Genomic DNA, 12,584 nt, shown 5'->3' on the forward strand with positions numbered 1-12,584 from the left:
CCGATCAGTAGCAGGCACGTGGAACCACAGGGAACTGCCCTTTTGTAGATTAATGGTTATAAAAAGCCATTGAAAATTGCTGCCACTTGACCTTTTTTTTTTGCCTGTAAAATTGTTCTTCTGTGTGGGTCTAGTGTTTTCTAGTATTCTGTGCATAGGTCTGTGCTAGGCACTATGGGGGTGCCACAGTTGGAAGCATCCTTGTCTGCGGGAATCAAACTGTGACCCATGGGCCAAATCTGGGCTGCTGCCTGTTTCTGTAAAGTCTTATTGGAGCACAGCCACACCCATTTGTTTACTTATTGTCTATGACTGCTTTCATACTAGCAGAGTTGAGTGGTTTAACAAAGACTATGCCATCCACAAAACTGCACTACTTACTACGTGTCACTTCTCAGAAGACATTTGCTGAGCCCTGTCTTATACAGTGGCAAGAGGCAATGATCGCTCATAAACACTGCCATTTTTCTTACTGCTATTTAACACCACTCCTTTTTCTGCCTTATCTTTCATTACTCTTCTTTTTCCTCTTCCACTTGCCTGATTTCCAAAGTGTCTCCTTTCCGCAGTGTCCTTCACTATTCTTGCCTCACTATTGTTCCTGGCCTGTTATTTTATGTCTGTTTTCCTCCTCTTCACAGGCTTTTGCTCTACCATCCTTGCTCATCTCTTCCCACCTCTCACTCGTCTCCTGCTTTTCATGTGCACCTCCTCGGAACTTGGCCCGGGTCACTGTTCAGAGCAGCTTTCTCTTACTCCAGCACAATCTTGTGTTAATTTCCTTCTTTAGATTTCAGTCTGCTGAGCAGGGCTCATAGTTAACTGGTAAGGAAAGGTTGCCTGTAGGAATCGTTCTTCATGTAGTTGGTTGACTGTCTGTCTTGTTTGGTCAGATTGAAGACCATTCCTGACATGAGATCACCTGCCTCAACCAGCCAGACAGCTCAAAGTTTAGAAATGCTGTCCAGATACCTTTTTCTTAGGGACTCCATTGGTCCCTGTTTGTGGACTCAGCCTCTGCTGAGTTTTAACAAGGCTCCTACTGTTTTTAACAGCATTCTGAGGCAGCGTCTAGAATTCAGAAATTAAGTCCATTCAAAATGAGGATGGGTGTGTGTGCTGGGTGGTGCCTTTCTTCCCACAAAGTAATGTGTTTTGAATCTAAGACATTTGTGGTCAAATGTTTCTCAGAAGCATGTACCACTGGTTGCTAAAGACTTTCTTACGCAATGCTTCAGGACAAAAAAAAAATCAAAACTGGGTAGTTTGCAGTCATTTTAAAATAATTACCAGAGATATACCAAACTTTGTCATAGCACTCACCTTTGATACCAGAGTGACAAGAGGCCTTATATTGCAGGGTCGCCAACCAACAAGCCAGCCATGCTTGCATTGAGAGGAAAGGGACCCAGAACATAGCAGCCTCAAACTTTACCTGGCTTTAGTGAATGCTACTTAAAATATATTTCAGGGGCAAAGACTTTGATTGCATTTGAGTAGAATTTGAAATTAGTCACTCTAATTAGTTTTCTTTCCCTTTTAAACATTTTTTTAAAAAACCTTTGCCCCCTTTTCTCAACCCTAAGTTGTAAGTAAGTATGGTGATTCTGATTTCTATATATTTCTGAAGCTTCTGGACAAACCGTATAATCACTGTATCTAACAGAAAAGCCACAAATTTAATATGAATAAAAGAGAAGGAGCTCTAGCCAGTGTGTAAGAGACATTTTTGGTTGATCCTGCAGCTTCTCTTATTTTCTTCCTGTTAGCCCTCCTTTTGGTTTGGGGATCCAGTGGGTTCACAGAATCTGATTTTGGGGGTGAGGCAGGTGACCCAGATCAGCATATTTGACTCCTTGGTCATTGTGATTGGTTCTGGGTGGATGTGTGACTAAGCAGATCCAGTTAGAGGGAATCTCAAGACCTTTGCTTAGAATTCCAGACCAAGTACCTCCTCTTTTTCCTGGTGATGTGAATGAGTAAGCACATAGCCTAAGAACCTGTCTGTACCCTACTTAGAACCACCAAGATGTTGGGCAGAGACTAGTCAAAAGGGAACTAGGTACTCAGTGACATTGTTGAGCTGCTGGACCAAGCCTCACCTGCAGCCTCTGGAATTTACAGTTATATAAGCCAATAAATTCTTTTACTTGGTCAAGTCAAATCAGGTTGTGTTTTCTTATCAACTTGCAACCCAGTGATTCTTTCATAGGATAATTGAACAATGATCATAAGACAGAACCAGAAGACCAAAGACTGGGTGTTAGCGTCTGCTTCATGTCAGTTTGCTGTGAGACCTTCAATAAGTTCCTCATACTCTCCTTTTTGGGCCTCTGTCTCTGAAATAATAGAGGAAGTAGAAAGTTGGGCTTAGTTCCATCTTACGATCTGTTCCAGCTTCAAGATGCTCCTCTTGAGTCATGACAAGCTGGCTCTTACTCCTCATTTGCTGTTTCTGTCAGTGGTCCCATCGTACTCCCAGTTCTCTATGTAGAAATCTGATATTGTCCCTGTATCCCACCCCCTCTCCTCTTTATCCCGTACATCTGTTCAGTGATCAAGGACTGTCAATTCCCTTAAGTGTCCCTTCTCTTTTCTTCCTTCCTATTCTTACCATCATTCTACATGCCCGGGACATGATCTGCCCCGACATCTCCTTACAATGCTTGCTCCCTTGAAACCATCTTCTTCATTCTTGCTGGATTAATATCCTTGAACAGACTTTTAAAACTTAAACATGGATTCCCTATTAATGGAAAACTGAAGTCTACATCATATGGCATTCTGTGTGGTTCATCCATTACAGCCATCCTAGCTCTTTAACTTGGATTACTTACAGGAATAGAATGAGTGCCCTTTTGAGGGTGAAAACTTTATGCATGGATTGTTTTAATAGTCCCTTCCAAAAACTTGTTTCAGGGAGCATCAAAAGCTTAGAGTACATTTGTGGCTATACCCAAGTTATAGGGCATATATGCTAGTGAATTATCAGGACCAGCAGCCTTAAAACCAACAACCCAGGGCCCTTGAGCACTACATCCTTTATAAACCCCCTCAAAACAGTATGTCCTAGGAAAATGTGTATCCTTTTCAGTACTTATTAAAGCAATATGTATGTTGCATGTGGTTACCCTGAAGTGGTGGCTGTTTTAAATATTTGTGACCTTAACATAACCAAAACAATTAATGTCTAATTACTCTTTAAAACATATATTAATATATACTAGGTATATGTTTTATTGGAACACTCTGTGGTAGAAAGCCATAGAAAAAGTGACTGTTGACTTACTGTAACCTTGGAATTAGTGTTAGACTGAGAGGGGAGAATCTCTGTTTGCTTTTTACTTTTTTTTTTCTGTAACAGAAACCCTGGCCTGTGAAGGCCTGTGTGCTCTGAGAGAATGGGCTGAGCTGACCTTGTTTATGCCCTCTTTCCTATGACATAGCACTCCTCCCTACAAGCTCTTTGCCAAATCCTTATGCATGTTGAGTCAAAGCATTTTGAATGAGTTCTTCACATGCAAAAAAGGGTTTAGACAACAGCTCAACATGTAAATGTACTATAGGGTCTCTTTAGTCACTGTTTCTGTTGAAAGTTCCTGAAGCTTGGAAAGATGCATGCAATTTGTTCAATATCTCAGCATTTCCCTCTGGACTGAAGCAAGGCAGTTAGCTTCCTGTTGTAGACTAGACAAATGAATAGAAATTCACTGGAAGGAGCCATGTGGGTAGTGTATCTATAGCTCTTGGCATTGTCCATTTAGCTGACTGACTTGTAGGTATACCTATATACACAATGGCCCATTGTGTTGATTAGGTGGTCAAAATAAGAAGTGACATTCATTAAAACCACCTTGTCTGGCCAATTTTGATTTCAGCTAGAAATCAAGTCAACTTGAACATCTAAAAGGAGAACTAGATAGAGCCATTGTCTTTTCTTTCTTTTCATGGAGGAAAAGGGGATCTAGACACAGATTAGGCTTCTTTTAGGACTAAGGGTAAGGGAAAACCAGTTGAGAATACATGAAGGAGACAAAAATGGCTTGGGAAGAGAGCGTGGGGAGAGGAATGGTGAATGGGCAACCCTGGGATTGGGAGGTAACAGCTTTGCCTTGTCGTGTACTAGACATCAGCAGCTCCTTAGGCTCCCTTGCTCCTCTCCCTGAGGAGTGTGTAACCACCCTGGTCAGAGGCCATCACGCAGTCATGTGCTTGGTGCTTGAATAACTGACTTGAATCCTGAGCTATTTGTCCTGAGACTGCAGGGAAGTATTCCTGGAGGTGACCTATACTCCCAAGAGTAGTGAAGAGGGAAAGAAGAGGACAGAAAAAGATCAGAGGAGGTGACTCAACGACCAAGGATTTATGAACCATATTAAATTTAATAGTAGATAATACATAGAGGAAAATTTCCTCCTCTGAATCATACATGTTTATCAGGTTTATACAGATATTGATTGTCTTTGCTTTATCTAAAATTTTTTGCTTTTATGGGACTTTCCTTAAAAATGTCTCTTGGTCAGATTGAGCAAGTTACTGAGTGGAATTTGGGGCAGAGGGTGGTCAGCCCTTCAGAAAGCAAACATGAGCTCCGTGGAATGTAGATTCACAGATGAAGAGGCCTTGAAACTGTGGGACTCCTGGCATACACTGTAAGTCTTTCTTTTTCTATTTTGTTTCCTCTTTCAGCTATCAAGTTTTCAAAGGAAAAAGAAAAAAGCTTATCTTCTTTTGATGACTAAGGGTAGAGGAAGAGGTTCTGTCTCTCTTAGCTAACTTGCAGTTCTCCCGGAAAACCCAACACGTACGGCTCTTTGGGAGCTGACATGGCTGTGCCTTCCAGGTGCACGCCGGTAGTTGAGGTCACGGGACATGCTAGGCCTGGCAGGGACTTTAAATTACCTGATGGTATGTCCATCTCAGTGTGGAACTGGAATGGAATTAGAATCTGTGTTCTGATAGAAGAGACTTTCCACACGGAGCTGGGCTTTCCAACTTCTTGAATCTCTTCTTTTCTTCCAAATCACATTTACAATCTTCACTGACCTCAGAGACACTTGTGTTTTATCTGGCCCTAAGTCATCTTGCTGGACAGAATTTCGCTTTTTTTATTCCTTTCCAGATGAAATAGAAAAAAAAACAGCCAATATGAGATGAACATACCCCTTTCTGCCTCATTGTAAATCATAGTAAAACCTCACTTATTCAAACTGAAATGATTGAAGGGCAGACCAGGTGAGTGAATGATCTGAAATATTGAAAATTATGAGAAGGATGCATTGTTACAACTCATATGTATATGTAATGACATGAACTAATGGCCAAGAAATTGTTCTCAGCACTCCCAGCGTAAGGTCTTTGCTGGTTTGTTAATGAATGGAGAAATGGCCATTTGCATTTAGTGTGTTCCCCATTTCCTAGGCAAATATTTACTATTAAAATATTTGAAAACAGCATATCCTCATGATTAGTTTAGAATCCTTTTATTTACATTGTTGCTGACACTAAAGAATATGTTGTGAAATCTTTCGCTGGTACTAACTTTAGACCACTTTGTATCTAACTCATGATGAGCACATTATTAAGGACCAGACTAATCAGACTTAAGGATTTTGTATTGAAAGTTGCTAAGACTCCACTGAGGAATACTTAAAAGGAGGAGCAAAGCAGTGTCAAACGTTCAACAAATGTTTATTGAGTCTTTCTCTGTCCTGTCCAAACAGAACTTCATGTGGGAAATGGGGGTAACATGAATATAGTAACTAAAAACAAAAATAAACAGACAGTACCCACACATTCTACAAACCACTCTTTCATCATAAGTACCTCCTCACCCCCCACATCTTTCAGCCAAAGGCCAACAAAGGGCAAAACAGTGATTTGAATTTCACTTCCTCCCTCTTATTTTGCCCAAATGCTGGGCATGGGGGAATAAACAGTAGGAAGTAGTAAGAAGAGAAACAAAATCGAAATGACCACAAAAGCAAATGGCCTTGGAGTGAATTCAAAGCAGACCACAGGCAAAGGAAATCATTAAAATATTTTTGTTTTATCTGTGTGTGTGTAAACCTTTGAGTCCCGCTTCTTTTTAAAATACCATCTAGTCTCTCTTTTCATGTACTTCCGTTTGTAATTTCCTCCACATCTTGAATGGGCCCATATTAACTTTAAACATTATTTTCATTCAAAGTTCAGTATTTTCCCTCAACTTAGCTAAAGTACTGCCCACCTGTGAATTTATATTCTCTACTCCAGCTTCAAATTTTTTTCCAGCTTTTAAGAAGTGAGTCATAACTTACAAACCCTGAACTTCATTTTTTCCTACCTCCCCAATTTCTCTTTCTCGTAGTTCAAACTTTGGTCTGCTGCTCTAACCCATTCTCTTTCTTTGGGTTTGCAGAGGCTTTATCTTTGTTTATCCCTCTCTGAAAAGTCCTGTGACCCAATGGCTGTGCTATGCTCATCTGAAGCCAGTGAAGTGAGAAAGCAGAAGGCAAAGCACCATTCAACATGAGGACATTTTTGGGTGAGGACAGGAGATCCTGACTCACCCACAGAACATCAGCGTCACACCAAACCCAAATGCAGAAAATCTGGCTGGCATAGTTTTCAGCATGAAAGGCTCATGGAAAGGGCAGGTCAGGGAGGCGTGCCCTGCTCCCACCATGCCTCGCTCCACCTCCTCATTGCTCCCCTCTCCTACCTCCCATGGTCTCTGAGGCTTCTGATGGGCACCAATGTCATTTCTGCTGTTGAGAATGAAACGCAGGCAGCATATTTCCTTGTTAATTTTGGTGTCAAGATCAAGTATATTACCTTGATGAACCCCTCTTTTCCTAGAAACTACTTCTCTGGAGCTGGGAGGCTCTGGTGCTACCCACAGGTGACTTGGTGGAGTGCTAGGGCCCCAATGTGTAAGATCTGTCCTTAAAACCACTCATAACAAGGATGTAGCAAAGCATATGGTCAACATTATCATGTAAAACTACATTTAAAAAATTATTGTCAAATCGTGTTTAAAATGCATCCCACCATAACTTGTAGAAGGACACGGAGAAAGTGCTACACTTTGCCACAGGAAAAACTGCTTCCTATCTGTTCTGATAAAGGACAGATCCTCGGCTTTCATTCTGTCAAGTCCATTAAGGACCCTTCTAGGGGCATTTGTAGTTGGTGTGTTGCCAGGCGAGTGGGCCAGCTAGTGGTTGCACCCACCATTAATTTCAGCTTCAACTCAATTCTCCCAGCAACTGGTGACCTCCCGCACCCCAGTGCCCATTGCTTTCCCAAACCTTCTTATTCAGTAATTCTGGAGCTTCCACTGGCTGTGGATGAGGAGCTCAGGCTCAGAGATCAGGTCCATGGACCACTTAGGGCAGAGAAAGACTGTGATCGGTGGAGTTTGAAAACTTGGGAATCAGCTTTTCATTTCTGCTTCTGCAACTGCCTGACGTGTATTTGGTGTTTCTCATATGCATAAACTTTATATACTTTATCTGAAGTCCTTCTGATAACCTTGAACTGGATGGTTTTTCTCTCTCCATTTTCTTGAGTTAAACCTGTGGGTTAGACTAGTTAAAACACATTTAATGAAGCACGGCTAGTGAGAGGTAAAGGTCCCATGTAAGATGCATGACAGTAAACCTGTACTCCTGTGTCTCCAAGGATTGTGGACTGACATGCAGTATTAGAAACCCCTGCAATGATGGCATATGGCAGATTTTGGCCTGATTTTATGTATAATTCCATCTGATCAGTCAGAGATAAACTCTCATTTCCCTTTGCAGGCACAAAAGGCCATCTGTGTAGCACAAAACAGCATTGTAAGTGCCTATCAAATTTCCTGTCTGCCTATCTTTTAGAGTAATTATGGCTCATCTCTCCAGGTTTTTCCATTGACATCTATGTATTGTTGTGTCTCCAGATGCATTAAAGACACATATCCAAATCAAATATCATTTTATTTCCTGCTTAAGTTCCCTTTGTCCTTTACTCTTTATGGGGTTTATGTTATATTCCATTTAGTGTCTTACAACTTTGGACTGCAGGCTATTAACTACACATCCATGTCGCTAGATAATAAGCTCAAGGCATTCAATTCTACCTGTTATTTAGCCTTGGACTTCTCAAGATTAGACTCTGGCCTTAGGAAACCCTTAGAATCCATCACTGAAGACCACATCTGACATTCAACTTAAATACCCAGCTCACTGTCCACATCTTCACCAACTTCCCAGGAGAGTAGGTAGGGCATAATTATCTATAGCTCATAAATGAAAGTCAAGGCCAGCAAGACTGTAAGGCTTGCCCAGGCTCATGCAATGATAAAACCATGAAGACTAGAAGCTTTTGTGTCATGACTATAAAAGATCAAAACCATTCATGCTTCACTTATATTTTATATAAAAATGATTGACAATTGTTTATTAAATGGCACTTTATATGTTGGCATAAAAAACAGCTTTCAGGTTTAATTAAATGAATTATGTTCACCCTGCAGTGGCTCTGGGCAAAATGCTGACATCAGTGAAGCATCTTTTTAACTTCTGGGGCTCCCACTCTTAGTACCTGATCTTGTGCTCTGTTCCCATCACTTCGTTCTTCTGGTGGGCTGCTCTTATCCCCCACGGCCAACTCCATCTTCAAGGTCCCAACTTTGAGGCTGTGGCCTCGCAATGCTCCTCAAATCATAGCCTGGCTATGAGACTCCTTTGTTCCTGAAATCAAAGGTCTAGCTTTTGGTAGATTCTGTCTGGGACATCTACACTCAAAGTTCCTTTAACAGAGAACAAAGCTTTTCATTCCTAAATCTGGAATAGATGCAGGCATGTGCTTGAGAGAGGTGAGACTTTGATTTAGGGCCACATGAAGAGGTGAGTGCCTGATGTCTTATCTGCTCCTATGCTGCTTTTAATGAGCATGGAGAAGGGAGGGCAAAGGTGAATATCTGGGGGGAGCTGGTGCAGAAGGGATGCTCCAGAGAGGGTGGATGAGGGACATAGGAAGAGACGGGAATGCTTATTTCAGAACTGGTGGCAATGAGTGAGTTCAAAAATGTTGCTGGCTTCCCAGTTACACTAAGGGTGGGCCCCTCTGTGGACTACTGCTTCTCACACTGATTACTCTTCCCAAGAATTTTTGCTTTGACAAAAGAAAAAAAAATCAATTATTCATCAGTGGAGAGGGTGTGGAGAAGTAATGAAAATTAGTGCATCCCTTTGAAAAATAATTGTACTTTTGGTCAAGAGTCATGAAAATGTTCATGTGCTTTGAATCAGTAATCCCTTTTCTGGGAATGTAGCCTAAGGAAAGGATCCCATATGTAACCTGCAAGCCTGTATAGGTTTGCACATTTTCTAGTTAATTGCTTGAACTTCTGATGCTCTAGTACCTGGAAGTCGAGTGTTGAGTTTTTGAGGTTCCTCCCCACCTTCACCTTTATTGGTTAAGAATGCTCTGGATCTTGTTTAATTCAAAGAAAGTCAGAGGAGAAGAAGAGAATCAGGCTCATCCATAGCAGATCTCCAGTTTCATTTACTGTTTTTTTATTATTATTATGAATATAGATTTTTTAAAAATTAAAGTATCATAAATATATGATCTTATGTTGTTTCAAATGTACATCACAGTGGTTCAGCAGTCCTTGTGATCAACTTATATTGTGATTGTGAATTATTGTAGCCTTTTAATCCCCTCTTCCTCCCCACCTTTACCCACCCCAGCCCCTCTCCCTTAGTGACCACTAATCCCTTCTCGGTGTTGATGAGTCTACTGCAGTTTCGTTCTTGTTTTGCTTTGTTTTTACATTCCATAAATAAGTGAAATCATATGGTATTTGTCTTCTTCACCTGGCTTATTTCACTGAGCATAATACCCTCCAGCTCCATCCATGTTGTTGCAAATGGGAGGATTTGTTTTCTTCTTATGGCTGAATAATATTCCATTGTGTATATATATATACCACATCTTCTTTATCCATTCATCTACTGGTGGACACTTAGGTTGCTTCCACATCTCGACAATTGAAGACACTGCAGTGATAAATGTAGGGGTGCATATGCCTTTTTGAATGAGAGATTTTGTTTTCTTTGGGTAAATTTCTAGGAGTGGAATTATTGGGTCAAATGGTATTTCTATTTTTAGTTTTTTGAGGAACCTCCATACTGTTTTCCACAGCAGTTGCACCAATTTGCAGTCCCACCAACAGTGTAGGAGGGTTTCTATTTCTCCACATCCTCTCCAGCATTTGTTTCTTGTCTTTTGGATAGTGGTCATTCTAACTGGTGTGAGATGATATCTCATTATGCTTTTAATTTGTGTTTCCCTGATAGTAGCAATGTGCAGCATCTTTTCATGTGCCTGTTGCCCATCTGAATTTCTTCTTTGGAAAAGTATATGTTCAGATCCTCTGGCCATTTTTTAATTGGGTTACTTGCTTTTTGGGTGTGGAGGCATGTGAATTCTTTATATATTTTGGATGTTAACCCCTTGTTGGATATGTCATTTACGAATATATTCTCCCGTACTGTAGGATGCCTTTTTGTTCTACTGATGGTGTCCTTTGCTGTACAGAAGCTTTTTAGTTTAATGTAGTCCCATTTGTTCATTTCTGCTTTTGTTTCCCTTGCCTGAGGAGATGTGTTCAGGAAAAAGTTACTCATGTCTATATTCAAGAGAGTTTTGCCTATGTTTTCTTCTTAGAGTTTTATGTTTTCATGACTTACATTCAGGTCTTTGATCCATTTAGAGTTTACTTTTGTAAATGGAGTTAGACAATAATCCAGTTTCATTCTCTTACATGTAGCTGTCCAGTTTTGCCAACACCAGCTGTTGAAGAGGCTGTCATTTCCCCATGGTATACCCATGGCTCTTTTATCATATATTAATTGACCATATATGCTTGGGTTTATATCTGGGCTCTCTATACTGTTCCACTGGTCTGTGGGTCTGTTCTTGTGCCAGTACCAAATTGTCTTGATTACTGTGGCTTTGTAGAGAGCTTCAAGTCAGGAAACATAATCCCTCCAGTTTTGTTTTTCTTTCTCTGGATTGCTTTGGCTATTTGGGGTTTATTGTGGTTCCATGTGAGTTTTAGAATTATTTATTCTAGTTCATTGAAGAATGCTGTTGGTATTTTGAATCTACAAATTGCTTTGGGCAGGATGGCCATTTTGACAATATTAATTCCTCTAACCCATGAACAGGAGATAGATTTCCATTTATTGGTATCTTCTTTAATTTCTCTCTTCAGTGTCTTCTAGTTTTCAGAGTATAGGTCTTTCACCTCCTTGGCTAGGTTTATTCCTAGTTATTTTCTTCTTTCTGATGCAATTGTAAATGGAATTGTTTTCCTGATTTCTCTTTCTACTAGTTTGTTGTTAGTATATAAGAATGCAACAGATTTCTGTGTATTAATTTAGTGTCCTGCAACTTTGCTGAATTCAGTTATTAGTTCTAGTAGTTTTGTAGTGGATTACTTAGGGTTTTTTATGTATACTATCATGTCATCTGCAAACAATGACAGTTTGACTTCTTCCTTACTGATCTGGATGCCTTTTATTTCTTTGCATTGTCTGATTGCCATGGGTAGGACCTCCAGAACTATGCTGAATAAAAGTGGGGAGAGTGTGCATCCTTGTCTTGTTTCGAATCTTGGAGGAAAAGCTTTCAGCTTCTCACTATTAAGTATGATGATGGCTGTGGGTTTGTCATATATGGTCTTTATTATGTTGAGGTACTTGCCCTCTATACCCATTTTGTTGAGAGATTTTTATCATGAATGGATGTTGAATTTTGTCAAATGCTTTTTCAGCATCTATTGAGATGATCATGTGTTTTTTTATCCTTTTTGTAATGTGGTGTATGATTTTGATTGATTTACAAATACTGTACCATCCTTGTTTGCTTCTCTGGAATAAATCCCACTTGATCAAGATGGATGATCTTTTTGATGTACTTCTGGGTTTGGCTTGCTAATATTTTGTTGAGTATTTTTGCATCTCTGTTCATTAGGGATACTGGTCTATTATTTCTTTTTTTTTGTTGTTGTTGTTGTATCTTTGCCTGGTTTTGGTATTAGACTGACACTGGTCTCATAGAATGAGTTGGAAGTATTCCCTCCTCTTCTACTTTTTGGAATACTTTAAGAAGGATGGGTACTAGCTCTTCTTTAAATGTCTGGTAGAATTCATCTGTGAAGCCATATGGATCTGTATTTTTGTATTGGGGGAGTTTTTTAATTACCAGTTCAATTTCATTGCTGGTTATTGGTCTGTTCAGATTTTCTGTTTCTTCCTGGGTTAGTCTTAGAAGGTTGTATCTTTCTAGGAAGTTGTCCACTTCTTCTAGGTTTTCCAATTTATTGGCATTTAATTTTTCATAGTATTCTCTAGTAATTCTTTGTATTTCTGTGGTGTCCATTGTGATTATTCCTTCTTCACTTCTGGTTCTGGTTATGTGTGCACATTCTCTTTTTTTTCTTGATATGTCTGGGTAGGGGTTTATCTATTTTTTTATTTTCTCAAAGAACCAGCTCCTGGTTTCATTGATTCTTTCTGTTGTTTTATTTCTTCACTATTTTATTT

The 12,584-nt window shown here is 40.0% G+C and overlaps 1 protein-coding gene across 1 annotated transcript in view; it reads left to right on the forward strand.

The window, feature by feature from the left end:
* The first annotated feature begins 4,142 nt into the window (after window positions 1-4,142).
* CYP1B1 (cytochrome P450 family 1 subfamily B member 1) overlaps window positions 4,143-12,584 on the forward strand; it is an 89,333-nt gene continuing 80,891 nt past the window's right edge. The window contains exon 1 of the mRNA XM_073214240.1: window positions 4,143-4,652. Within this exon, the coding sequence (XP_073070341.1) occupies window positions 4,585-4,652 (68 nt within the window). The 5' untranslated portion in view covers window positions 4,143-4,584. The remainder of the gene's footprint in view (window positions 4,653-12,584) is intronic.

The sequence above is a fragment of the Manis javanica genome, chromosome 1 (assembly GCF_040802235.1).
Source record: "Manis javanica isolate MJ-LG chromosome 1, MJ_LKY, whole genome shotgun sequence".
NCBI classification, from domain to species: domain Eukaryota; kingdom Metazoa; phylum Chordata; class Mammalia; order Pholidota; family Manidae; genus Manis; species Manis javanica.